Source organism: Carcharodon carcharias, chromosome 13 (assembly GCF_017639515.1).
Source record: "Carcharodon carcharias isolate sCarCar2 chromosome 13, sCarCar2.pri, whole genome shotgun sequence".
NCBI classification, from domain to species: Eukaryota; Metazoa; Chordata; class Chondrichthyes; order Lamniformes; family Lamnidae; genus Carcharodon; species Carcharodon carcharias.
In genome coordinates, this window is record NC_054479.1 from 133688840 (window position 1) to 133715951 (window position 27112).

Here is a 27112-nt window from a genome sequence, read left to right on the forward strand (position 1 = left end):
CTTTTGTACTTGCTTAAAATCTGTGACATCTCCAACTTTTTCCAGTTCTAATGAAAGGCCATTGACCTAAAACATCCACCCAGTTTTGCCTTCAGTGATGAGGCTTGCCACTGACTTCGTTAAAAGTTGCCTACAAAGATCTAAAGATCTCTCTGCATAGATTTCCCCTTTCCCGATATTAGTTTGATTTTGGCGTCAAGTCTTTGGGATCACCAGTTGTCTAGCAACAGTGATGTCATCAAGCAGGCCAACCAGCCAATCACATTGAAGAATTCTCAGACAGCAAACCCGGAAGCAAATTGTACAAATTATCATCCACTTTTTGTAAATTTAACAGAGTAAAATAAAGATTGAGACAAATGCATATGATAGAAGCTCAAATATAAAGACATTTTTAAAAAATGTTAAAAATCTCTGGATTTATAATATAGGAATTTAACTTTACCCAAATACAAAATTTTCAGGCCTAGCATTTGTGGAGAGAGAAACAGAGTGAATATTAATGACTTTTCTTTGGAACCGGGTTTTTTTTACAGCATAACAGGGAAAGTTCATGTCCAAGCAAGTGATCTCTAAAGATTACTGTCTGCAGGGACTGCAACAGAGCACCCTCTAGTGTGGGGGAAGCAGGGAAACAATAACAGTAATGCCTGGATTTCCACATTAAAAGCGCAAGCACACAAATGAGCAGATGCGTCAGTTTCAGAAAGGAACACAGTTAAGACTCGAAACGTTAACTGTGTTCCTCTCCGCAGATGCTGCCAGACCTGCTGAGTTTTTCCAGGTATTTTTATTTTTGTTTTGGATTTCCAGGTCCCGCAGTTTTTTGCTTTTATCTGTCAGTTTCAGCGTCGTGATCACGGCAAGTGCTGACGGGTTCACCGTTATGACAGCCACCTTCGCGTTAACTCTGTTTCTTCTCCACGGATTCCATCTGACCTGCTGAGTATTTCCAGCATTTTCTGTTTTAATATTGTGTGAGATCCATTTTTTTTAAAATTTGGAAGAGATTATTATTTATTAACTGTGATATGCTGGCTGAAAATAGAAGACATAAGATGGAGTAAGGTATAACTTTTTTTTTTATTCACGGGATGTGGACATCACTGACAAGGCCAGCATTAGTTATCCTAATTGCCCTTGAACTGAGTGACAATATTTCATCCCATAAAAGGCGTCAGTGTCCAGATGAGTTTTTACAACAATCAATGAAAGTTGTCATGGTCACCATTACTGAGACTAGCTTTATATTCCATATATTCTTTATATTCTTTAAATTCCACCAGCTGCCATGATTTGAACCCACCCCCCCCCCCCCGAGCAATATCCTGAGCCTATGTCACGTTATTATTATTACGCCACCGTCTCCTTCCCTTTCAACAATTTGACGACATTGCTCATTCACCTCCGACCCCTAAAGTCTTTCCAACTTGGTGGGTGGGGAAGCTTTTCCCCAGCAGCACTCCGTGGTGTTGCATTCAAGCAGAACATTTTTTTAAAAAACACATACATGCGACTCTAAGTAAATCCCTCCCCCTTTAATCCTCCCAGACTGATCTCATTGCGACTAATTAACCCAACTCCGCCCATTAAAACATGCTCACACAGAAACACACACACAACCACACACATACGCATCTACCACTTCCGCATGTCAGTTTCGCAGCGCCCATCACTTCCCGCATGCGCAGGCGCCGCTTGATGTTGCAACCGCAATGTAGCGAGCGTCGTCCGAGTCACGTGACGGAGCCCAGCTGATGTGAAGATGGAAAGTGGCAGCGGCAGCGGCAGCAGCAACGGCGGCGGCGGCGGCGGTAGTAGAGCATTTCGGAGAGGAATGGGAGACATTGGTGAGTTTTTCCCGAGTCTGGGTGACCTGATCGACTGTGTGGTCTACTGACTGAGACTGTCCGTGGAAACACCTTGTCTTGTGCCGCAGCAGAATTATTTTATTTTCCTATCTGTGTGTGTATCTTGCTTTGTCAACAGCTGCTGGCATTTATGTAATGCCTTTAACAACATCAACAACAACAGCTTGCATTTATATAGCATCGCTCCCTTTACAGGAGCACGATCAGACCAAAAATTGACACTGAGCCAAAATAGGAGATATTAGGGCAGGTGAATAAGACCTAGGTCCAAACTCTGTCCCCTAGCTACTGACTCCATCCCTCTCCCTGACAACAGTCTGAGATTAAGCCAGTCAGTTTTCAACATTGGGTATCACATTTGATCCCGAGATGAGATTCCTACCTCATTCGTGTCATCACTAAGGCTATTTCCGCCCCTGCAGCGTCACAACTTCATCCCTGCCTCAGCTCATCTGCTGAAATCCTTATCCATGCCTTTGTTACCCCTAGGCTTGACTATTCCAACACATTCTTGACTGGTCACTCACACTCTACTGACTGTAAACTTGAGGCCATCCAATGTTCTGCCCATGTTTAAACTTGCAACAAGTCCTGTTCCCCTATCACCCCTGTGCTTGTTGACCTACATTAGCTCCTGGTCAAGAAATATCTTGATTTTAAAATTCTCATCCTTGTTTCCAAATCCCTGGTCTTGCTTCTCCCTATCTCTATAATCTCCTCTAACTCTGTAAATCTCTGAGATATCTGTACTCCTCTACTTTTGGCATCTTGTGAACCCCCAATTTTAATTGCTCCACCATTGGGATCATGCCTATAGTTGCCTCGGTCCCAAACTCTGGAGGATACTCCCTATACCTCTCTGCCTCACTTTCCTCCTTTAAGACACTTCCTAAAACATATCTCTTTGACCAAGGTTTTGGTCACCTGACCTAATATCTCCTTTATGTGGTTCAGTGTAATTCTTTTGTCTTAATGTTCCTATGAAGTGCCTTGGGGCATTTTATTACAGTAAAGGTGCTATATAAATATATAGTGTTGTTGTGGTCAAAGAGGTAAGTTTTTTTTTATGGAGAATTTGGAAGAGGTGAAGTTTTGGGAAGGAGCTTAGATAGTAGGGAGCTGAAGGAATAGCCATCAATGATGGGGGAAGAAAACTGGGGATGTAGAAGAGGTCAGAGTTGGTGAAACGTGGAGTTCATTGGATGATTATAGGACTGGATGGACAGAGGGAGGAGTAGCACCCACATGGATTTGAACACAAGGATGAGAATGTTAAATTCAAGGTGTTGGTGAATCAGGAGTCAATGTTGATCAATGAACTCATGGGTAACGGGTGAACGAAACTTAGCCATCCTTAAGCCTTGGATGAGCTTAAGTTGGCAGAGAATAAAAGATAGGAGAGTCTTCAGGGGAGCATTGGAATAGTCTGGAGGAAGCAAAGGTTCAGAAGCTGTGCTGCAGACGGGCAATATTACGAAGATGGAAGTCTTGCTGGTGGGGATGTGAGCTGAAAACTCAGCTCAAGGTCAAATAGCAAGCAGCGATTGTGAACATTCTGTCTTAAACTGACCAGGAAAGGGGATGGAATCGGTGGCAAGGGAATTGACATTGTGATGGGGACAAAAGACAATAGTTTTCCTTCCTTTGCTTAGTAGGTGCCATCTTTCATGTAAAACATTAAACTGACGCCTGCCCTCTCAGGTGAATGTAAAATATCCTGTGGCCAATGATGTGATCAAGGGGCAGCATGGAGGGAAAGCAATAGGAGGGGAAGCTGATAGGTCCTTGGGGAAACATCAGAGGTAATGGTGCAAGAGTGTGAAAAGAAGCCATTGCAGGTGATTTTCAGGCTACAACTCGATAGTGAAGAATGGAACTAGGTGAGTGCAGTACCACTGAGCAGGACAACCAAAGGGAGGTGTCAGAGACAGATGGTGTGGTCAACTATGCCAAAGACTAGACAAATCCAGAAGGATGAGGAAGTGATGGTTTACTGAGGTCACAGATGCAGAGAGTGTGCATTGTGACATGTGCCACTTGTAATTGACATCTTTAAAGGATAAACTGGATGTATATTAAAAATGAGATCGCCACTGTGTTGTCATTCTATTATTTTTGTTTCATGAAAACGTTGAAGGCTTATCAGATATTATCAATGCTACTACAGTGAGATTTATGTTTCTTTATGTATTTCAGGGAAAGATGTAGTATAGCAGTTCTAATTGAAAGGGGCCAAGCTGCCTTTGTTAACATGCACTTAATGTACCACCCAGCATGGAACTGAGTCATCCAGAGCAGGGAAGCCCCAGAATTAGATCCTGAATAGGTCTAGTGTGTGCCATGCCAACTTTCCATGTAGCAACTTGCCTCTGCATCCTTACTTTTTACTAGGCGTCACTAAAAAGCAGTATGTGTGCGCAGATATCTGAGAATAGAATCAGGCTGAGGTTGCACCGTTCTATGGACAATAGCCTTGCAATGCAAACAGTACAGGATTACCCCTGAGCGTCATTCATTTCGGTTATCATGCAAGCGAAACCAAACCTCAACACAAGTCAGCTTCCTGGGGAGGGGAAGACAGCAAAAAAAAAACACATTAATTGTCATTTATCTTCATTCAGGTCATTTTAGTAATCATAGATGTCAGAGTAGCATTGTGGTTATGTTATGTTACTGAATCTGGAATCTGGACTAATAACCCAAAGAACGTGTGTGGAAATTTCAACATTGCAGTGTGAAAATTTGAATTTAATTAAAATAAAATCGAAAACAAGAGAGAATTTTAAAAGCAAAATTGCCATTAAAAGTCCAACAAGTTCACTGACATCTTTTTTAGGGAAGGAAATCTGCCATCGTCACAATCGGATTATGGCAGTGCTGTCAGCTGATATTAGCTAATTCCGCACAGACCAGGGATCAAGCCTGGACACTGCCTGGCCTATATATCACGGCTTGTACTCGATAAACCCACTAAGTCATCAAGAGGAGCTGCAGGTTGCACTCAATGCTGGAAGGTGGATTTGGACGAGAACAGAATTGGGTTTAACTAGAATGATGCCTCTATATTGAAATACTGTGCCAAAGCTTGGCATCGGGCACAAGTCAGAAATATCCCCCTGGGAAAGATCTCATGGAATGATTTTGAGGACAAAGCAGGGATTTCTCCCTGGCGTGGTAGCTGTTGTAAGGTTGTTTTGTGTCTTACTAAGAAGTCTGGAGGCTTGATGGTTGAATGTAAACCATTTATTGGTAAACCATAACTAGATTCATGTCAATGGTACTACCATGCATGAGTGCTGGCTCCTTTTCAGACTGTTCTACACACAGTCTACCAGCACATGATTCTCTAAAGCAAACCTTGGAGGTACAGCTCTGCAGTCTACATTAACCCTTGCTCTGCCCAAACACCCTTATACTGCACCTCCCCCAAGTCCTTACCCAAATATATTTACAATACAATCTTCTTTACTTGCTATCCCTTCTCCCCCACTTTGATACAAACATTTTCCTGTGGAATATTTTTTTTTTCTTTTTGCAGATTTTGTTCTTTCTGGGTTACCTCAGATAGCTTTCCTTCATTCACAGCCAGTTGCTCACTCTGCACTGCCCCCTGCTGTTGCAGTTTGGGTAATGTGTTGGCAATTTCAAAAGGCTCTATTTGTAAGCCTTTCAGCTGCTTCTTAGCCTCTTCTTTCTTCTAACTAAATTCTTCAGCTCATGCATTTCATTGCACTGACATGGTCTGCGACCATCATGTGGTTTGCTTAGCTATTGTCTCAGCTTGTGTCCCCCGATTCAGGCCTCCTGAAAATGCCTTGCTGTTCCTTGAATAGAGTTATGGAGTGATTATGGTGCAGAAGGAGGCTATTAGGCCCATCGAGTCCATGTCCTGGGATCTTTTATGTCCACCTGAGAAGGTTTACAGGACTTCAGCATAATGTCTCCTCTGAACACTGGTTTCTCTGACAGTTGAGCATTCCCTCAGTACTGCACTGAAGTATCAGGGTAAATTAATTGCTCGAGCTGGAGTAGGACTTGAGAGATCACAACCTTTTGACTCAGGTGAAAGAGATATCAAGCCAAGGCTAACATCAGGAGGCTTTCTTGGAATGTTTTGAGGTCACAAAGGGTGCTTTGTGGGTGAAGGTCTTTCATTACTTGAAGATTGGCACCTGTAGGACTGTTGTATAGCAAAGATTTAACATCTGGAGGAGAGAGATGGAGATGAAATTAGTGGTTAGGGGAAAATGTGAATTGAAAATCCAGGTTACTTCTTGACTTGTGAACTTTTTTGGAACTATAAGGCAGCAAAGATCAGCTCAGTCAAGACAGGATGGATGAAAGCTAATTAAAATTTTATTAAAAACTCTATTTTGATGTAAGTCAACCTCAACTCAATTTGATTTGTTGTTCATGCTGTAGATAAATGATACAAAGGAATAAATACTTCTAGGGATATTTATAATATCTGTTGATGATGACTAAGCTATGGTCTGGCATTGAACCAAAGGAAGATTGATAGCATTCACAGAGCTTTAGATCAGTGAGGTGGATGGGCTTGTATGGGAGAAATAGAAATTTAAGGGATACATTTATCAATTTGTGCAGAAATATGTGAAATTATTTCCTGTAAATTATTCCTGTAAGAGTACACTGTAAAATGATTGCCCATTAGTATGTTTATAAACCAGTTGCTGACCATATTCTAGCTTGGTTCCTGCTCTATCACTGTCTGTATCTTATTTTCATTTTCCACCATTAAGTTTCACTTTCAGAATCATGCACTACTTTTCATTTTCTCTTGTGTAAGTCACTCTCTTTCTCTTTCATTATACCTCGTGTTTGCCTTTTGCTTTATATCCATTCTCTCTAACACTCTCTATTCTTCCCTATCCCCTTCCTCAGTTTGGGCATTTCCACCAGCTGGTGAATGGGGGAGAGGCATTGGAGGAAGATGGTGTGGTTGACTGTTTAAAAGGCTGCAGCGTGATCAAGGGGAATGAGGAGGGATAGCACGTTATTGTTACAGACAACGTCATTCAGGCTGCCTTTCCCTTTCCACCTCTCTCCATCTATCATTTTCTCTCTAACTTACTTTTAGTTTCACTATTGTTCCTCCGCTTTTCTCTCATTGTGTCTCCCCCATTTTCAGGCATGGTTTCTCGTTTGCTTTACCTTTGTCTCAACTTATGCTTTCTATGCTACATTTTCACCCCTACTTTAACTTTCTATCTTTTTACTCTTTCAATTTCTCTCTCTCTCTCTCACACTCCATTTGCACTGCCTTCAACTTGTGCTCTTTCTAATTTATAAAAACAAAAAAACTGCGGATGCTGGAAATCCAAAACAAAAACAGAATTACCTGGAAAAACTCAGCAGGTCTGGCAGCATCGGCGGAGAAGAAAAGAGTTGACGTTTCGCGTCCTCATGACCCTTCGACAGAACAGTTCTGTCGAAGGGTCATGAGGACTCGAAACGTCAACTCTTTTCTTCTCTTTCTAATTTACTGCTTTTCCATCTTTTTCTTTCATTCAAATGCAATTTTACTTTTCAGATTTTTGGCTGGCTGTCCTCTTGTTTTGCTCTATGTCTGACTTTCACTTTCTTAGTAACACTCGTACACACCTTTTCATTATTTGTGTGCACTCCCTATTGTTGCTCTCACACTTCTTGCTCCCACACTCGTTCTCTTTCTCAAACGTTTCTCTTTACCCTTTCTCATTTTCTACCCTGATATTCCCTGTGCTTGTTTTTTTTTCATATATTGATTATTAGTTTTTTTTTATATTTGTTTGTGGGGTGTGGAAACCGCTGACTAGGCCAGCATTTATTGCCCATTCCTAGTTGCCCTTGAGAAGGTGGTGAACATAAAACCTTTTACTTCTCAATTTGTTCCACCTTTCATCTTTTTTCTAAATTAACTTTTTTTTGTTCTTTTTCGTGTCTTTTTTTTCTCTCTGTCTCTGCTTAGGAAAGAAAATGTGTGTGCATGCATGAGGGGGAAAGAGGGTGAGAGTGAAATGAAAGAGGAGAGAGAAAAAGAGATCAAATGTGAAATTATTTCCTGTAAATTATTCCTGTAAGAGTACACTGTAAACAATAACGTGCTATCCCTCCTCATTCCCCTTGATCACGCTGCAGCCTTTTAAACAGTCAACCACACCATCTTCCTCCAATGCCTCTCCCCCATTCACCAGCTGGTGGAAATCCCCAAACTGTGGAAGGGGATAGGGAAGAATAGAGAGTGTTAGAGAGAATGAATATAAAGCAAAAGGCAAACACGAGGGATAATGAAAGAGAAAGAGAGTGACTTACACAAGAGAAACTGAAAAGTAATGCATGATTCTGAAAGTGAAACTTAATGGTGGAAAATGAAAATAAGATACAGACAGTGATAGAGCAGGAACCAAGCTAGAATATTGTCAGCAACTGGTTTATAAACGTACTAATGGGCAATCATTTTACAGTGTACTCTTACAGGAATAATTTACAGGAAATAATTTCACATTTGATCTCTTTTTCTCTCTCCTCTTTCATTTCACTCTCACCCTCTTTCCCCCTCATGCATGCACACACATTTTCTTTCCTAAACGATTTCTCTACAGTCCTCTCTCGGCATAAACTTGGTGTACAATAACATCTCCCAAAATGTTAGGCATATAAGAGAAAGGATAAGCTGGAAATAGTAAATTAGGGGAGGGGAAGACCAAAAACAGAGTCAAAAAAATGAATCTTGAACAGGCTTTTAAAGGGGGAGGGAAGTAATGAGGCAATTTATTGCTGAAAAAGAAACAAATTAAATCCCTTATCCACTGCAAAAAGAAATACTTGTACAAAGAAATTGTTAGGGGTCATGGAGGAGGGTCTTTTCAAAATGTAATGCTTTGTATAGAATACAGAGGCTTTTGATTTAATTTATTTTGAAATTTTGGTTTTACATAAACCTTAACCTTAATATAAAGAGAATCTGCTAATTGTAAATTAATTGTATGCAGGTCGTGAGTGTTAGCTGGGGATTCATTTGTGCTTCTATAAATAGACACAGACTGAAACTGCAGTTGTGGGGTTGAATTGTATGCTTATAATGTTCATATCTGTAAATGCTTATAAAAGTACATCAAGACTGGCTCCAGTTCTATTGGTCACCAACTGGCTTTCTGGAATATAAGAGCTGTTACAGAAAAACATTTTTTTTTTATATAAGAAGTGACTTCACAATTATTTTCTTTTTAGGTTTTTGGGCTGACCATACACCTGTGCATGAAGCAGTCAAAGAAGGCGAGATCTTTAAACTGAAGCAATTGATTGAAAATGGTGCTTGCGTGAATTTACTTACTGTAGACTCCATAACCCCATTGCACGAGGCGAGTCTGCGGGGGCAAATCCAATGCGTACAAATGCTGCTTGCTGCAGGAGCACAGGTAAAGTCTGGGTTTTCATTCATTAACTGTCATGTGTTTGTGTTATTCCTCAATAAGTAGGTTTCTGAGAGAAACAAGCGAGGAGAAGAGTCATGGCTTGTAGTACAGAACATGGAGATAAGATCCTGTAACTTGAGTGTTCTCGTTACTTGAATTTTGATCACTCGCAGCTTGTAAGGAGAAGGGAAGACCCAGGCAGGTCAAGCGTTCCATAATTTGAAAGCTAAGGGAAAGAGAAAAATTGGAGGTGTGTGTAATCTCAATCTCAACATGATGGAGATATAGGAAGAAGCAAGTGTGTAGGATGTAATATTTGGTCCCCAAGAGGAACATGCTAAGATAAGCATTAACTCTGTTGATAACGGGAGAGGAAAAAGGTTGTGAGAGAAGCATCTTCTATCTGATTACAAGTGTTTTCTTGTGCCCTGTTTAGACGTGCAAAAAGAGTTGCTAGATGATTCGGGTGCAACAGTCAAGTTCAAAAAAAGGGCTTGTGCATATCACTGAATCCAGGATATATCGAAGTTTTGGAAAAAAAATTGATATATCTTCACCTGAGATCTGAGACATTCGGCAATGTCTAAATCAATTCTGCCTCCAATGCTTTTCAGACTGGAGGAGCTTACCAATATTTAGAGGCTGCAACATCTTAAGTGAATAAATCTGTTGCATGTTGTGGTGCTGAGACCAGAAGGCACAGGCTCAGTTTCTGGTTTATACTAATGGCATGCTACTATTGTACATGGTATTCTAGGGTTAGGAAGTAGAAAATTAGCTAGAAAAGTAGTACGTGGAATTTTCTTCCTCAGAGCAGTGGAAGCAGGGTCGTTGAATATTGTTAAGGCTGGGTTAGATAGATTCTTGATTTAACAAAGGAGTCAAAGGGGGTAGAAATGAAAGTGGAGTTGAGGCCACAATCAGGTCGACCATGATCTTGTCAAATGGTGAAGCATGCTCGAGGGGCTGAATGGCCTACTCCTTCTAATTCTTATGTTCGTATGTAAAAACCTGCTTTCGAAGCTGTTCCCATTCAAAACCCAACAGAGACTGGTTGGACCAAATGGTCTGTTTCTGTCATAACTTATAAATTTACCCATGTACTACATACGCCAGCTAGCTTCACTCAATATGAATTCCATCAGCGTTTTCCAGATTAACATTGAGCAGCTTCAGCAAGTTGAACAATGACTGTTACTCTGCAGTAAGCCTCAAATCCTAGCTTGAGTCAGCAACCTCATGAGGGTGAGGGGGGAGGGGGAGGGGGGAGGGGGAGGGGGGGCGCAGAAAAGGTGAAAATGTCTCAGCGAGGAAAGAGCAAGGAGCTCTATGGATCAATTACTATATGTACAGGGAAACTGGTGACTGAATCATGGCATTTACAATCTCATTCATGTTTGAACCATTGCCTCTACAGAACCTTTGTGCCAAGTGTTGGGTTAAACATTAATGGGAATAAATAGTGCCATGAATGTGAACAGGATCTTTCTCATGGGCATGTTTATCATTGGGTTCCGCCCAGCTTTGATGTGAGCTGAGGTTTGGCACCCAGTACCATGTGAAATTTGTACCATGTGTACTGAGTACAGAGTGGTTGCCTCTTGTTTGGCAATTGTTGCAGAATTGTGGCTTAATTGTGCTTTGTGACACAGAACACTTCAGAGTGATATTAAAATTAGTTGCACTGCTCATACTGGTTGGGTGGCAGCAAAGTTTTGCAATAAAGAACATAAATTCCTCCTCCACGCTCTTGTGAAACTGGTGGATCGCCTGTTCAGCTGCAAGACTCCATGTTAGGTTCAATATGGTTTTAAATGCAGGAATTACAGGAGAAAACACATGGCAAACAAACCTGCGGTTCAGATAGAGTTTTGTGTGTGATGTGCTGAACTAGGTGTTGAAGTATTTTTGTTTGGTTCGTAGGAAGTTTGAGCTAATCAGAAAATCATGCCAATTTTTCTACTGTGCTCGAGTGCATTTTAAGATGTTACCCGTCACATGCAAGGTAGCTATATCTTCAAACAATTACGCCTCACATTTTGGAATTACTTCCTTAAAGTGTTCCTTCAGGTATTGCCCAATAATACAGCATTATGGAGCCATTCATGTGGGCACTCTGGAAATCTCCCAATTTCCCATAGAGCCAATCTTCTCCGAGGGGAGCAGTCACACCTAAGCACCTGATTCTGTTCATTTGGTTGACTTTTGAATAAAGCCACCCAGATTTTGTTTCTCAGTACGCCCTATTAGTTGGAATTTTTTGTGCATGTTTAGCCTTAAACATTTTCTGCTCCCAAAGTTGCTGGAACCTGAGAACAGGAATCGGTCATTTAACTCCTTGAGCCTATGAGATCATGGCTGATGTTTAGCCCTATGTAACAGCACAGTGAGGATAGCAAGACATGTGAGACCTTGGCGAACAACAGAGCAACCAGTGTATCTCCGTTTGCCTTGGCTGGACTAAAGAACCCTGAATTTATAGTAAACTGAGATGGGGTTACAGTAAACAGATTCAACCAGTTAGCTAATTAACTACTCGGCTCCTACAGCTGAGAGTGAATTTACCCTGTCTAAACTGCAAGAAAGGAAGAACTTAGCCAGTTTACACAATACTTTCCAGTTACTGCTAATTACAAACTAGATTAGATTTTAAGAGCAAAATTTAAGAACAAAATTAACACTTCCCCTCTCACCTAACTCCAAGTCTTCACTCAGCTCAGCTGCACTCCATTTTCTCTCAGAAGGTAAGTGAGTCTTTGGAACTTTCTTCCTCAAAAAGCAGTGGAAGCAGAGTCTTTGAATATTTTAGAGGCAGAGCTAGATAGATTCTTCATTAACAAAGGAGTGAAATGTTATCGGGAGTAGGCAGGAATGTGGGATTGGAGCTACATTCAGATTAGCCATGATTTTATTGAATGGTGGAGAAGGTTCAAGGGGTCGAGTGGTCTACCCCCCTCCTACTTTGTATGTTCATTTGTTAATGAATTAGATTAAAGGATTGAGAAATAAACAGAGGAATGACGGAGAAAGCACTATAGTGGGTGAACTCAGTGCTGAATTGGATACACAAAGAGAACATTAGATTCAGGGAGATTATGGTAACAAAGAAAAAATCTCCTAAAATTCACAACCTGAAGAAGTGAGACTTCACAGTTCTAATTGTTCATGTTCTGGGTAAAGTGGTTGATAGGCACATGTTGACAATTATTACATCATTAAATGGGTACTTACCCAGTGAATTACTAGATTTAATTTTTTTGTGTGTTTAGTGGACAATTAATGCACATATTCAGCAACATCAAACATCATGGGAAGGGCGAGCATGAGATGATTTGTGAAGCTAATGGCAGACTGGCACAAATTGGCTGGCAACATGTGCCCATTTACAATTCATGTAGTGAGGCAGAGCTACCGCAAGTTACAGGCCGATATAGTGGCGAGTGTCATTCAAGTGCTATTATTTGTTTCAGCAATATACGGGCCATTATGTACATTTTACTCCTGAAGACCACGATATGAAATTTTTAAACTCTATGATAGCCAATAAGTCAAATTAAGAGGTACACATTAAGTAACGGAGTTCTAATGATAGACAGTCCCACCCAGCTTCTCACCCCTTCCCACCCTCATTCTTATTTTGGTTGCTTCAGATTAAGAAGCGATTATAATGACCTAAATTTGTAACCCCTATTTCCTCACTGCTCTGAAAGCAATGTTTCTCACAGGTTCTGGCAGCTGCAACCTAGAGGTAAACTGGAGGTATTCTTTCAGTGTTGACAAGGCTGTGTTTACCTGACCCTCGGCTGTTTGATTGGCCTGGGAATTGGAGGAAACTTTTTCTCTTGCCGATATTGTGACCTATGAGCCTTAGACACAGTAACTGTTTTGCTGCAGAGTGATTTCAACTGAATGCAATCTTCAGGCCCTCGTTCGCTGCTGAAAGCATCGTGTTACCCCAGGAAGCATGTGTGGAATTTGCACTGAGTGAGGAAATGTTCTCAAGTAATGTGAGCTCAGAAGCTCAAAACATGTTTATTTGATTAAAGGGTGACACAACATTGAAGCTTATTGATTTACCACATTAATGATTTTTTTTTTTATTCATTCATGGGATGTGGGTGTCTCTGACTAAGCTAGCATTTAATGCCCATCCCTAGCTGCCCTTGAGAAGCTGGTGGTGAGCTGCCTTCTTGAACCGCTGCAGTCCGTGGTGTAGGTACACCCACAGTGCTGTTAGGGAGGGAGTTCCAGGATTTTGATGCATAACCTTTTCACACCATAGATTCTCTACACCGCCAATGAATCTGGTCTTTGCATCTTGGGAAAGAGAGAGGGCCTTAGGTTTTAAATAGTGCTTTTGACCCCTTAGAATGTCCCAAAGTACTTTTTTGAAGTGTAGCTACTGTTGACACATAGGAAATGCAGCAATCTGTGTGTGTACAGCAACATCCCACAAACAGCAATGTGAATGACCCTTAATCTGTTTGTGATGTTGGTTGAGGAGTATATATTGGCCAAGACAGTGGGGAGAACTCCCTTGCTCTTTGAATAGTGCCATATGATTTTTTTTTTACATCCACATGAAAAGGCTTGTGGGACCTCGATTTAGCACTCATTTGAAAGGTGGTACCTCTGACAGTTGAGCACTCCCTCAGCACATTGTTTTCTGTTCCCATGCAGTGCCCATGTACGTACAGATGTGCCCAGTGAGTTTCCTTACTTGACTGGAATCTGTGGCAGATAATCCTTATCTTTTTTTAATGACAGATTCAAGAAAGATAGAGAGAGTAATGTGATGGACAATTAACATCCGTTCATTATTATTTCAAACTATTACCAGTGCACAAAGTCCCACTTTAGAAAGCTTATATGCAAAGAACTCCCAAGGGATCTTAAACAAGTGCCTGTCCAGGTTATTCACGGTACTTCTTGAAGGTAGCTGAAGTTCCTAACATTGTACCCTTTTTTTAAAAATAGCATTTTAAAAATAAACATGCAACACCTGAGATCTTGCTGAGTTTAAATTTGATGACCTGAAGGTTATAAGATATCCAACAAACAAATTCCCAAATATAGTTACATCCAAACAGAGCCTTATTCTTAGTCATGTTCAGTCAGCAAATTCTTGTTTCTCAACTTTGCTGTTCCTGAATTATGATTTTATTCTCGAGTGTTATTATGATCAAAAGAATAGACCCGGAGGGCTCCAGTTTAAACTAGTTTTTTTTTTTCTCTACTTGTTGCTTAGCCACAATTGCCACAATAGCTTCACTGTCCTGTATTAAAACAGCAATCTGAAATGTAACTATCCTCCTAAAATCTGTGCCTCAGGTTGATGCCAGGAACATTGACGGGAGTACACCACTTTGTGATGCATGTGCAGCGGGCAGCATTGAATGTGTCAAGTTACTGTTGAACCACGGAGCAAAGGTGAACCCACTCTTCTTCGCCGCATCACCGTTGCATGAAGCCTGCATGATTGGTAACTCAAGTATCATTTACTTCCTTACTTACCAATTCGTTAAAATGTATGTTATGTAACTGAGAGAAATGGGACACTTCAACTTCACCCCTCTCAATACCAAGCGACAACAATTTGCATTTGTAATCGCTGTCTTTTGAAGTGGTAAAACACCACAAGGCGCCTGCAAAGTAATGTTGTCAAACAAAAATTGACACTGAGCCCACGTCAGGAGAGATTAGGACGTGGCAGCAAAGGCTTGGTCAAAGGTGTGCGTTTTAGGGGAACGTCTTTGAGGAGGAGAGATGGAGGAGAAACACAGAGAAAGGGAAGTCCCAGAGCTTCAGGCCCAGGCAGCTGAAGGCACAGTCACAAATGAAGGAGTGATTAAAAGTTGGGAATGTGCAAGTGGCCAGAATTGGAGGTGCGCAGGGGTTTAGGCTGGAGGAGGTGATTACAGAGGGTGGGGGGTGGGGTGACATGAGAAACATCTGATACTATCGACTGCGTTTACGATAAAGACATCCTTGTTCAAATCCGTAAACATACGACGTGGTTATTCATTTCCTTCCATTAGCTGCCCCTAGTTAGCTATAAACCTAGCACTCCCACTACCAGCCTCTACAATGTCAAATATTCCTCTGATATTATTTTTCACGGTGAGCCTGTTTAATGGCTTTGAAATTTGTCACTGGAAAGTATTGAAGGTATTTGATTTCCTCCTAGCTAACAAAATGGACTGGTCTCTGCTGATTTTTGCACGGGGCCCAACCATTGCTGAATGTATGTCACTGGGAGAAGCAGCACCACAAAGTAGATGTATTCATCGGTGATATCCCATGTGGTGGGTTATTGACCTCTTGAGGTAGGCCAATTTGGGAGCGGGTGCAGCAGTTGTTTAAGACTTCTCTGCACAGAGAGAAGGGGGGGATTTGGAGACAAACCCCCCACCCCCCCGCCCTCCCAGAAGGGGAATGAAGCAGTAAAAACTGGGAGATAAGAATACTGGTCTGAACTGGTCTCGCACACCTTAAAATAGAACACCAGTGAAAACTGGGATATAAGAGCATTGGTCTGACCTGCTTTTTTTTTTTTTCTCCCTTCTGGGCCTGGAACAATCCACCTGTGCTGTGAGAGGGAGAAGAGAGGGCGTAAAAGGATACAGGTGGCTTTGTTTTAATTCCTATGATTTCCTCTGACTTTTGTTTCAGGTAGTGCAGAATGCATGAAACTGCTCATCGACGTCGGCGCAAATCTGGAGGCTTACGACTGCCACTTTGGAACCCCGTTACACGTGGCTTGTGCAAGGCCACATATCGACTGTGCAAAGCTGTTGCTGAGCTCAGGTAGTATGTTTGTCTCCAGGCCAAAATGGAAGTGGCCTCTCGTTGGCGTGTTTAAAATTTATAACTTGCTTTGTGAATTTTTGTGCCTCTTTAAAAGATGACGGCGCTAGCAAGTGGAACATGTTCCCCCTCCGCAGCCGTTACCTCTGGTATTCACTCCCTGGTCAGTGCCAGGGCAGGCTAGGTGCAAAAGGTAAACCTGCCCTGTTCTGTCACAGTGATCTACCTTAACCGCAAACTCTGAAGAGCGCCCAGCAACCACTTCCCTCAAAGCTTCAAACTGAATCTGTTTCTCACACCTGTGACCTTTGTGACCAGTCTGCTTGAGATTCAGCTTGCGTTGAGTTTTATTGTTATGGAATGCTGTGACTGGCACTGGTGACAGTCAACTGCCTGAATGAAGATGCCCAAGGTGCCATACAAATGCAAGCTTGTCCTTCTGTTTTTGAATGTGTTTATTCTGCTCCTCAGGATAGTGTCCTAGGCCCAACCATCTTCAGCTGTTTTATCAATGATCTTCATTCCATCGTAAGGTCAGAAGTGGAGATGTTCATTGATGATTGCACTAATTTCAGCACCATTCGCGGCTCCTCCAATACTGAAGCAGTCCATGTCCAAATGCAGCAAGATCTGGACAATATCCAGGTTTGGGCTGATATGTGCCAGTGCTAGGCAATGACCATCTCCAACATGAGAGAATTTAACCATTGCCCCTTGACATTCAGTGGCATTACAATCGCTGAATCCCCCGTTACCAACATCCTGGGCATTACCATTGACCAGAAACTGAATTGGACTAGCCAGATAAGTACTGTGGTTACAAGAGCAGGTCAGAGGCTAGGAATCCTATGATGAGTAACTCACCTCCTGACTCGTCCAAAGCCCGTCCACCATCTACAAGTCAAAAGTTGATGGAATATTATCCACTTGCCCGGATGAGTGCAGCTCCCACAACACTCAAGAAGCTTGACACCATCCAAGACAAAGCAGCCCATCTGATTGGCACCCCATAGACAAAAATTCACTCCCTTCACCACCGACACAGAGGCAGCAGTGTGTACCATCTACAAGATGCACTGCAGGAACTCACCAAGGCTCCTTAGACGGCACCTTCCAAACCCGCAACCCCTACCATCTAGAAGGACAAGGGCAGCAGATAGATGGGACCACCACCTGGAAGTTCCCCTCCAAGTCATTTGTCACCCTGACTTGGAAATATATTGGCTGTTCCTTCACTGTCGCTGGGTCAAAATCCTGGAACTCCCTTCCTAACAGCACTGTGGGTGTACCTACACCGCATGGACTACAGCGGCTCAAGAAGGCAGCTCACCACCACCTTCTCAAGGGCACTTAGGGACGGGTAATAAATGCTGGCCCAGCCAACGAAGCCCACATCCTATGAATGAATAAAAAAATAAGTAAATAAAATTCTGTTTCAGGGGCGAATGTGAACAGTGCTAAGCTCCACGAAACGGCACTTCACCTTGCAGCCAAGGCGAAGAATGTAGATTTGATAAAAATGCTAATCGACTATGGAGCCAACGTTTATGCACAGGACAACCGAGGGAGGATGCCTCTGGACTATACACAATCTGGATCGCCGTCCTCAGAGTGCTTGGAGTACTACCAGAGTAAGGATGTTTGTCACTTATTAAATATGTGGCATGAAATGGCATGCAGTTCAATCCACCCGTATCCAATGCCACCCACTTACCTAGGGTCCCAACTTCCCCCACTGTGTGAAATTGTTTGAGATGCTCTGGGCTGGATTTTAGTTCTGGGGCCGGGACCCACCCCGAAATCGGGTGCAATTCCGGGTCCCAACTCCGTGTTTTGTCGGCGCCTGACGCCCGATGGGATTTTGGACGAGCTAGGTCAACCAGAGGCCGGGAGTGTACTGCTTGTCCAATTTTTAAAGATGGCGGATGGTCAGCTGAGGCAGGCGGGCCAATAGGAGGCCCTCCAGCACTGACACACCTCTGACAGTGGGGCTGCCGATCCAGGTAGGAGAGAGAGGGGATGCCTCAAGATGGAGGTGCCTTCTAAAGATTTTATTCAAAGGTTAAAACTGGCCACAGCTGGCAGCCCACTACTGCGGGAGGGAATCATGATCATCGCCATGGGGTGGTAGGTGGGGCAGTAGAAACAGTCGATGGAGCACTCCTCTTCTGGTCTGCTGCATTTTGTGCCTGACCGGCGATTCCCGTTGGCATCGGCAGAGTGGCCTTAATAGGCCCTTGCTGATGCCTGATTGGCTATCCCTGCCCAAACTGCAGGTTCCAAAATGGCCGGGAGGTAGGAACATATTGACAAACCAGCGTGCCAGCCGGTGGGAAAATATTGCATGTCCATCTGCCTCTGTTGACATTTCGAGTCCTCGTGACCCTTCCACAGTTCTGTTGAAGGGTCATGAGGACTCGAAACGTCAACTGTGCTCTTCTCCGCCGATGCTGCCAGACCTGCTGAGTTTTTCCAGGTATTTCTGTTTCTGTTTTTGTTCTGGGTTTCCAGCATCCGCAGTTTTTTCGCTTTTTATCGTCTGCCTCTGTAGCTGTTTAAAAATTCAACCTTTTGATCTGAGCCCAATAGTTATTGTAACGTGTGAATATACTGCCATTATGTGGTAGTTTGAGGGATAGCAGCTGCCTATTCTCTCAGAGTCCTTGTTCCCTGCACTTGCACAACAAACTGGCAGAATACCACTTTGTGGGGAAAAAATATTTTTTTCTCTTTCTCTACTTAAGACGTCCTTTCAAACTTTACTGGTAAGCACCTTTTTAAAATTCCGACTCTGGGAACAAGGATCGGGGAGTGGGGATGTGGGTCTGGAATCTGACAGCAATGAGGGGACAAGGCGTTCCAAAGAAATATGACCTGACTACCCCAGACCTGCCTCTAACACTCAGTTGACACCATTAGTGTCAGCTGTGGGTCCTGGCTGTAGTGTTTTTAATACAAAATGTACTTCACATTTTTCATTGGTAAGAGTATCAAATGGTATGTGTCAAGTGGTGTGTAACACAAGCAGGTAAATGAAATCGAGGTGCAGCTCAGCCATGGTTGAATTGAATAGCAGAGTAGCTCGAGAGACTGAATGGCCCCCTCCTGTTCCTATGTGATAAACCACAGATGATGCTTAGAAGTTGGCTGTGGGTCAGGATCCAGGCTGGCGTTCCCAAGAATGGTGTCAACAGTTGGGTGCCTGAATGTGTTATGGGTAGGAGGCAAGGTGGACCATTGGGCAGAGACGATATTGAGGTGTGACAGGTAAATGTGAGCTGAGAATTTGGTCCACCATAGCTTTGAAGAGCTACAAACCTGAGCCCAAAAGATCTAAAGTTTCATTTCTGACAGCATTGGCGGTTTTATGTGAGAGTTTAAAATACTTTTGCTATCTTTTATTTTCATGGATTTGTGTGCTATGTTGTACACGAACGTGTCGAGTATTGCTGAAAAAAGAGACATGCGTCAAAGCTTTTCGTCTTGGACTCATCAGGACAGTTCGCAACAATACCTTTTTCGACTAAATGGGACAGCCATTCTCTGGTTCATTCCCCATGGTAATGCCTTGACCAATCCGAGTTGACCTGCCTGGTTTGAATTTGAATGAAAGCTTGGCAGTTAACTGTTCCCTGGTGCATTCTGCATGACACAACACCTCTACCAATCAGCACTCTCCTCTTCTCTCGTGCAGTATAAATTGTTGTTCCCTTTACTATTGGTATTCTTGAGAACTGTCCTGTTGGGTGCAAGACGAAAAGCTTTAAGAGCATGTGCCTTTTTTTAGCAATGCTCAAGTTCTGTACTACCAAACGACTATTTAAGCTGTTGGTCATTCACAAACTAAGGGGTAGAGGGGTGATAACATCTACCAAAGTAAATTCTGAGTGTTTGGTGTAATTTAGTTTCACTTCCATCTTGTTTGTTTACAGAGTTTTGTTGTGTTTTATGATTTGTTGAAAGTGAAGGTTGAGTGAAAAGGGTGCTGAGGTTGAAGTGAGAAAGTATAGTTCCTGTGTGAGCAAATCAAAGAGCATGACTCACTGTGTGAATTGGCAAACAGGAACCTATTTTCAAACACCATAGATTTTGTACAGGAGGAGTGTGAATGTGTTTGCCTGTCTCTTTAACTATTGCTCTTAACCAATGTGTTTTTACTTTAGGGACACCGCTGAGTTTGTCACACTACTGCAGAGTGACGCTAAGGAAAGCCCTTGGCCCCCGGAGATTGCACGCAATCTACCAGTTAAACATTGCCCCAAGACTCATCAGCTATCTCTGCTATGATTGAACCTTCTTTTAACTCCCAAAATATTAATGGGCACTTCAAAACTATGATGAACTAACGAGTAAGAGCCCAATCAATGATTTTTGTGAACACATTTGATGCACTCTCTTACAGTTGCTGCCAACAGAAGACCAGAGACTAAAAAGTACACTGAACAGAGCAGTAACTTCTCTCATATACCAAACTGCAGCTGAAGTTCAAAACAATCTCCCCAAGTGCAAAGGTTGACTCTCAATCATTAAGTTTGCTGACGTTCTCTAGATGGCAGTAGAAAGTACTTTTAACCTGTCTCGCCCTGTTGATTAAATTTAAATCTTACCTGTATAATTAAGAAGTTTTTAAACTTGGTCACCATGGAAATCTCCACTTATCATTGCAGAGTATCCATTGACATCACTGTGTTCATCAGTAAGTTGGAGACGAGACAGGACTTAACATCAAGACTCACAGCAAATAACATTCAGCAGCAAACTAAACTTATTTATTCGACAAACAGCAAAGCATATATAATCTGTTTACAGAGTCTATTTTGAATGACTCTGCAGTAAACCAAACTCGTGACTGAAATTACAGCAACTTCTAATAAAATCAGGAAGATATTTTTCCCCAGCAAATTGCAGCGAGTGGAGGATAGTCGCAAACAGATTATAGGCTTAAAATCAATCCTGTCACTTACAGCAATATGGTCTCCAGGCATGATTGATGGGGGGATGAACCAATCATTTCCATTCTGCTCAGGAATGGCTGTGTCACTATATGTAGCCGTAATGACTTAATGGATGCGAGAATTCAGAATTTGAAAATTGCATCGTGCAATATTGTATAAATGTTTAGCATGTTTGTTATTCCTGCGTGTCCACTTCCACTTCAGCACCCCATTTTGGCTGGAATCTTCTGTCCTCTTCCTTAGCGAGATTGGCAGGTGGGGACCCAACCACCTTCCTGTCTCCACCCTGGCTAAGCCTGCAGCTTGAAGCCCTGTGGACAACCCTCTGCCCTACCTCCAACTGAGGCCCTTAAGTAATCAATTAATGCTCACTTAAGGGCCTCATCCCATCACCACTGGTATTAACCCAACGGTGGGCAGGGGGCCTGTCATGCAGGGAATACGCCAAGCAAACTCTGGCAGGGTTGCTCGTGGGCTCCTAAGAGGTGGGGGGGCGCCCCTGTTTAAAGGCACTCAGCACCTAATCGAAGGATCCAGCATCAGTAAGGGATTGAGGGGAGCTGCCACTGAGATCCACTCCTCTTCCCCCGGCCCTTGTAGCCGAGGTCCAGTGGGCCTCAGGTGGGTGTCATACTGGCAACAACCACTGCCTCCCTGGTGGCGCTGCTGTTCAATAAAGCAGCCAGCTTTTGATTGCCCAACAGCCCTCAGTGGGTGGGACTTCCACCCCAGGGTCCTTGATCCCAGGAAAAGGACCACTACTGGTCCGTTAAGGGACCGAATGGAACAAGATGCATCAGGACTTCCTGCAAAGAGGCATTGTTCTCGCTGGGTCTCCAGCCAGCAAGCAAGATGCATGTTGCCTCTGTAGATTCCGGCCTCAATTCAAGGTGTGTTTTTTTTTCAAATCATTATTGAGATGTGGGCAACATTGGCAAGGCCAGCATTAATTGCCCATCCCTAATTGCCCTTGAGAAGGTGGTGGTGAGCCGCCATCTTGAACTGCTGCAGTCCATGTGGTGTAGGTACACCCACAGTGCTGTTAGGGAAGGAGTTCCAGGATTTTGACCCAGCGATGATGAAGGAATGGCAATATAGTCCCAAGTGAGGATGATTTATAACTTACCAGAGACCTTGGTGATGCTCCCGTGCATCTGCTGCCTTTGCCTTTCAGGGGATGGAGGCTGAGAGGTTAACAAGTCTGTCAAAACAAGAGAAAATTGTTACAAGATTAGCCTGTAGAGCATGAATAATTTCTAGACGCAGATTCATACAATAGATTTCTCTGGGTTTATTTTTCTACATCAATTCCCTGCTTGACTGTTGATGAATCGTACATTAACAAAATAGTGTTACACAACAGTTAGATTCACCAAAATGTCTGGTGATGTAAGGACCATAAGAGAATGGCTCGAGTCACTAAACCATATTATCACGTGTCACCAGAATTATGCAATGGCCTAAAAATTGGAATAATCTGTTTGATATAGTCTAGAACGTAAAGGGCATTACTTCAACTGAGTACTTGACTAATGGTGGTGAACCCAAGGGGGATGAGCTTCAAGCCAAGAGATCTTAGTTTTTACCTTCCTTTCTTTTTGATGTATTTGAATTTTAAATTTGTTTCTGGGGGGTGGGGGGTGGGGAGGTATGGGGCGGCAGAATCTGCCACATTCATAATTCTTGCTAGGTTTTCTCACATTTTGGTTGCTGTTTCTGAGGTTTGGGTATGCAAAATGTGAGCAGACTTCCACTAATGTCACTCTTGATGTGGCTGCAGGAGGGCATGTAGAATTATCCCAGTGATACGCATCCCACTCGTTCACTGCTTTCACCCCTCACCCCACCCCATGGACCTTCCCATTAAGGCACAGCTGGGGAGATGGTGGTGCAGAGGTAATGTCACTGGACTAGTAATCCAGAGGCTAATGCCCTGGGGACATGGGTTCAGATCCCACCAAGGCAGCTGGTAGAAATTAAACTCAATTAATAAATCTTGAATATGAAGCTAGTCTCAGTAATGGTGAGCGCCATGAGAGCTATCATTGATTGTTGTAAAAACCTATCTGGCTCACTGATATCCTTTAGGGAAGGAAATCTCCTGTCCTTGCCCAATCTGGCCTACATGTGACTCCAGATCCATAGCAATGTTGACTCTTAACTACCCTTGGAAATGGTAAGCCACTCAGTTCAAGGGCAATTGGGGATGGGCAACAAATGCTGCCCTTGCCAGTGACACCCACGTTTCATGAAAGAGTAAAGAAAAAGAAACTTGGCCGAGCACGGCCTCTATCTCCCCGCTCTACTCATCCAACACCATTCACTGTCCATCTTTTGTTTTTATCAATAAATGGTAACTTATCCACAGACGTGAAACAATAGTCTTAACGCTGCCCACTTCTTTCAATGTTTTCCTAAGCCTTGCTGATAACAGTAGTTATTTCCTGTAAGTAAAATATCAACGGTTTGACACAAGAGTGATAGTGAAAGTGGTTTATCTGGTCAGACCAGGACTTGTCACAACTGCAGGTAATTACATAGAACACCTTTTCATTTCAAGTAAGAACAGAAACTGCTGGAAATGCTCAGCAGTTCTGGCAGCATCTGTGGAGAGAGAAACAAGAGTTGAAAGGTTTCAGAACTGTGTGACCTTTCATCAGAACCCATTTTTTAGCACCTTTTGTGTTTGTAATAGTGTTCTCTGTTTTTCTCTCTCCACAGATGCTGCCAGATCTCCTGGGTATTTCCAGCATTTTCTGTTTGTAACTCAGATTTCCAGCCGTCATGGTTTTTTGCTTGTGCACCTTTTTTTTAGTTTAATCCTTCCAGCTGCCAGGCAATGGCTTATAATTAATATTGTAAAGAAGCAGGATTCGCCAGTTTTGATGCTGGATGAATGTAATTATACTATCACTTTCGCTTTGTCACATCACTCTACAACAACTGTCATCTAACTGTGGAATGAAACATTGTGACTTCCCCACCGGCCCTCAACCCCTCCTCCCACCCTACTCCCGTTCAGTGTCAAGCCACATTCCAAGAAGATTTGGATTTCACTGGGCCTGCTGATCGCTTTACAAACTGAAGTAAAAGTGTTTAAAATGTTTCAAAAAGTGCTTTCTCCTGCTGTGAACCCCCTGCGTGGGGCTTGGTGTCCGTGCACAGTTCCTTTAAACTGGAGGAAGTGAAAATTTGCAGACTGGTACAATTGCAGTGTAGCACGAAGCCGATCACTCACCAATCACAGTATAGCTCCAACCTTCAGTGACCTGTATTCATTCAACCCTGGCTTGCCCAGACCACATTCTGTGTTCTGGTGTAGATGGCAATCTAGGGTTGAAAGAGGTTGAAATCTTCTGAAAAAAATAGTCCCATAAACATTATTGGAGACTGAAATAACTTATCACTTCCCTGTTTTTCCCCACTTCCCATTTCCTGCCTCTTGTGGGCACCAGGTGAGGTGGACCTGAGGTGCACTATGCCTATAAGCAGATGGTTGTCCTTGAATCTTTGGTCACAGGTCATCGGCCAAGCCAGTGGCATTTCCATTGGAGGCTCACCCCCTGGAAATGTTCACTTGCATTAGGTGTTGGCTGCAAGGTAACCGTTGACTAAGACAGATATGGCTCAATGTTCTTAAACTGCAATGAATGCTTTGAAGTGTTGTTGAGCCATTTTGGTGGCCATTTTGTGCACAGCCAGAACAAGCACCAAGTAAACCAATCTTCAGTTAACCTGTTTCTAATGATATTGGTTGATGCAGGAATGCTTGCATTGAAATGCCCATGGAAGAAAGGCTTATTTAGACTCATTCTCACCCATCTGCTCGTGCATCAATCTGATGGGGGTGAGGGATTGGACAGAAACCATTCGATCGCATCCGCTCCTGGCTGACTTCTGCCCACTGCTAGCAGTGGGGGAGGCAAAGATGAGTCCATGAGGTGAACGTGTTCAAATACTTTCCCTCAATTTTCAGGCTGATTCCAGGATATTGGCAGACCATCTGGTCCACGGGGCTCTGGTGCAAACCCTAACACTTTTGTTTTCGCTGTTGGAATTTTCCAATGGACCAATGAAGAGGAGAGTAAGGTGGAAGGTCAGAAGCTGAGCTGGATAGAGTGAACAATCTTTTCATTATGTTGTTGCCCTGTCTTAAACAGACCTCAAAACAATGGAAAGTGCTTTGTAATTGTTTTCTGTTAATAGGTGAGTAGGTCCAAGAAATAGAAGCTCATAATGTTCTCTGCCCTTGTCACAGCGATGAGCTGTCAACTTTTTAAATGCTGCTGTTCTTTGTGATTATGTGCAATGAGAACATTTGGAGATAACCGAGCGTTCGCCAGTTATCATTTACAGTCCCCGTGTCAAACTCTGTTCCTTAGCCACCAACTCCATCCATCTCCATGGCAACAGTCTGAGTTTAAACCAGTCAGTTCACCACCTTGGTGTGACGCACTTGACCTCGAGATAGTTTCTAACCTCATATTCACCCCATCACTAAGGCTGCCTATTTTCATCTCCGTGACATTGCCCAACTTCGCCCCTGTCTGAGCTTGTCTGCTGCTGACACCTTCATTCATGCCTTCGTTACCTCTAGACTTGATGGTTCCAATTCACTCCTGGCTGGTCTCCCACATTCTACCATCCATAAGTTTGAGGTCATCTAAAACTCTGCCGCCCATGTCTTAAATTGCATCGAGACCCATTCCCCTGACACCCTTGTGCTCAATGACCTACATTAGCTCCCAATCAAGCCATGTCTTGACTTTAAAATTCTCATCTTTGTTTTCAAATCCCTCCACAGCCCCTGCCTATCTCTGCAATGTCTTCCAGCTCCTTAGCCTTCTGAGATATCTGCTGTCCTCTAATTCTGGCCTCTTGAGCATCCCTGATTTTAATTACTTTACCTTTGGTGGCTGCGCCTTCAGGTTCCTGGGTCCTAAGCTTTGGAATTCCCACCCTACAGCTGTCTGTCCCTCTGCCTCACTTTCCTCCTTTTAAGATGCTCCTTAAAACCTACCTCTTGGATGAAGCTTTTTGTTATTTGACCTAATATCCCCTCATGTAACTCACTGTCGTACTTAGTTTAATAATGCCCCTGTGAAGCATTTTGGGAGATTTTTGTTACATTAAAGGTGCTATATTTATATAAGTTGTTGTTATAAGCACAACTAGGTGGAAAGTAACTCTGCCACCCTGTCCTAATGATGTACCTTAACTCCAAATTGCAACAATTCTCCTCTGCTACTCTAGGTTATATCCAGCTGGGTAGAATGTTATGGACAAGCCTTTTTCAAGAGGAAGAAATTATTTTTGTCTTTAAAATAGAATTTGCATTAGCAATTTTAATTTTAAGAGTGGGAATAAAGCTTCTGCATCATTACATTAATTGTGTGCAGAAAAAGGATATTTTCTCTGTAAAGTATGTAAATATCTTGTCGCTCAAGGTGTTTAGGCATTGCTATGACATCACCATTAAAATGCATGTCTGCAAAACAGTGAATTCTACATGTGTGCTGTCTCTTTGTCCTGCCTGTTTTGCAGTCCCTGTTTACCTGAAGCTGTAACAAGTGAAACGCTGCCAGTTAATGGTGTCGGATGTAGTCATCGCATCTCGGAGCACAGGATGGGGCCATTCAGCCCATCATGCTTGGTGCTGGCTCTTTGAAAAAGCCATTTCAGTTAGCCCCAATCCTCAACTCTCCACAGCCCTGCAAATTTTTTCCTGTTGGATTTCCGCCCTGGATTTTTCACTTACCTGTCTTTAGGTTTGAAAGCAGGTGCAGGAAAGAATAAGAGATTACATAAGAATTTAATTCAGCATCATATTGACAACAGAGAAGTCCAGAGATTTTGGTGGCTAGCAGCCTTTCGCACATTGGATGTGCGTGTATTCAAAGTTCAAATTGCTAGCTAGTGCCGAGATTAATAAATTTAAGTTTCCTTCAGGGTTTGTCTTCACATGGGGATTGCTGGTTGGGAGGGGCTAGAGAGAATGAACTGTCTTTTCAGTCTTAAATTACGTTGCCCTCATGTCTTAAGTAGCCCTCGAAACAATCCA

At 42.9% G+C, this 27112-nt stretch overlaps 1 protein-coding gene across 5 annotated transcripts; it reads left to right on the plus strand.

Annotated features, from left to right (window-relative positions):
* The first annotated feature begins 1387 nt into the window (after nucleotides 1-1387).
* Nucleotides 1388-26554, plus strand: LOC121285983 (ankyrin repeat and SOCS box protein 13-like). 5 transcript variants are annotated; one of them, XM_041202988.1, is made up of 6 exons: nucleotides 1388-1850; nucleotides 9105-9292; nucleotides 14621-14771; nucleotides 15962-16096; nucleotides 17536-17727; nucleotides 24815-26554. In XM_041202988.1, the coding sequence occupies exons 1-6, from the start codon at nucleotides 1766-1768 to the stop codon at nucleotides 24943-24945; spliced, it is 882 nt and encodes a 293-aa protein (XP_041058922.1). In that variant the 5' UTR covers nucleotides 1388-1765; the 3' UTR covers nucleotides 24946-26554. The 5 variants fall into 5 exon arrangements, with proteins under 5 accessions (XP_041058922.1, XP_041058925.1, XP_041058924.1 ...); XM_041202991.1 differs by lacking the exon at nucleotides 24815-26554 and adding an exon at nucleotides 20764-20998 and having other exon boundaries at nucleotides 1394-1850; XM_041202990.1 differs by lacking the exon at nucleotides 24815-26554 and adding an exon at nucleotides 20499-20998 and having other exon boundaries at nucleotides 1396-1850.
* The last annotated feature ends 558 nt before the right edge of the window (nucleotides 26555-27112 follow it).

Excerpts from the sequence above, each read along its gene's own strand:
- LOC121285983 (XM_041202988.1), top strand. The coding sequence starts at position 1,766 with ATGGAAAGTGGCAGCGGCAGCGGCAGCAGCAACGGCGGCGGCGGCGGC. Across the intron at positions 14,772-15,961 it reads GCATGAAGCCTGCATGATTG|GTAGTGCAGAATGCATGAAA; the intron begins GTAACTCAAGTA and ends CTTTTGTTTCAG. Across the intron at positions 17,728-24,814 it reads GTGCTTGGAGTACTACCAGA|GAATGCTTGCATTGAAATGC; the intron begins GTAAGGATGTTT and ends TGGTTGATGCAG.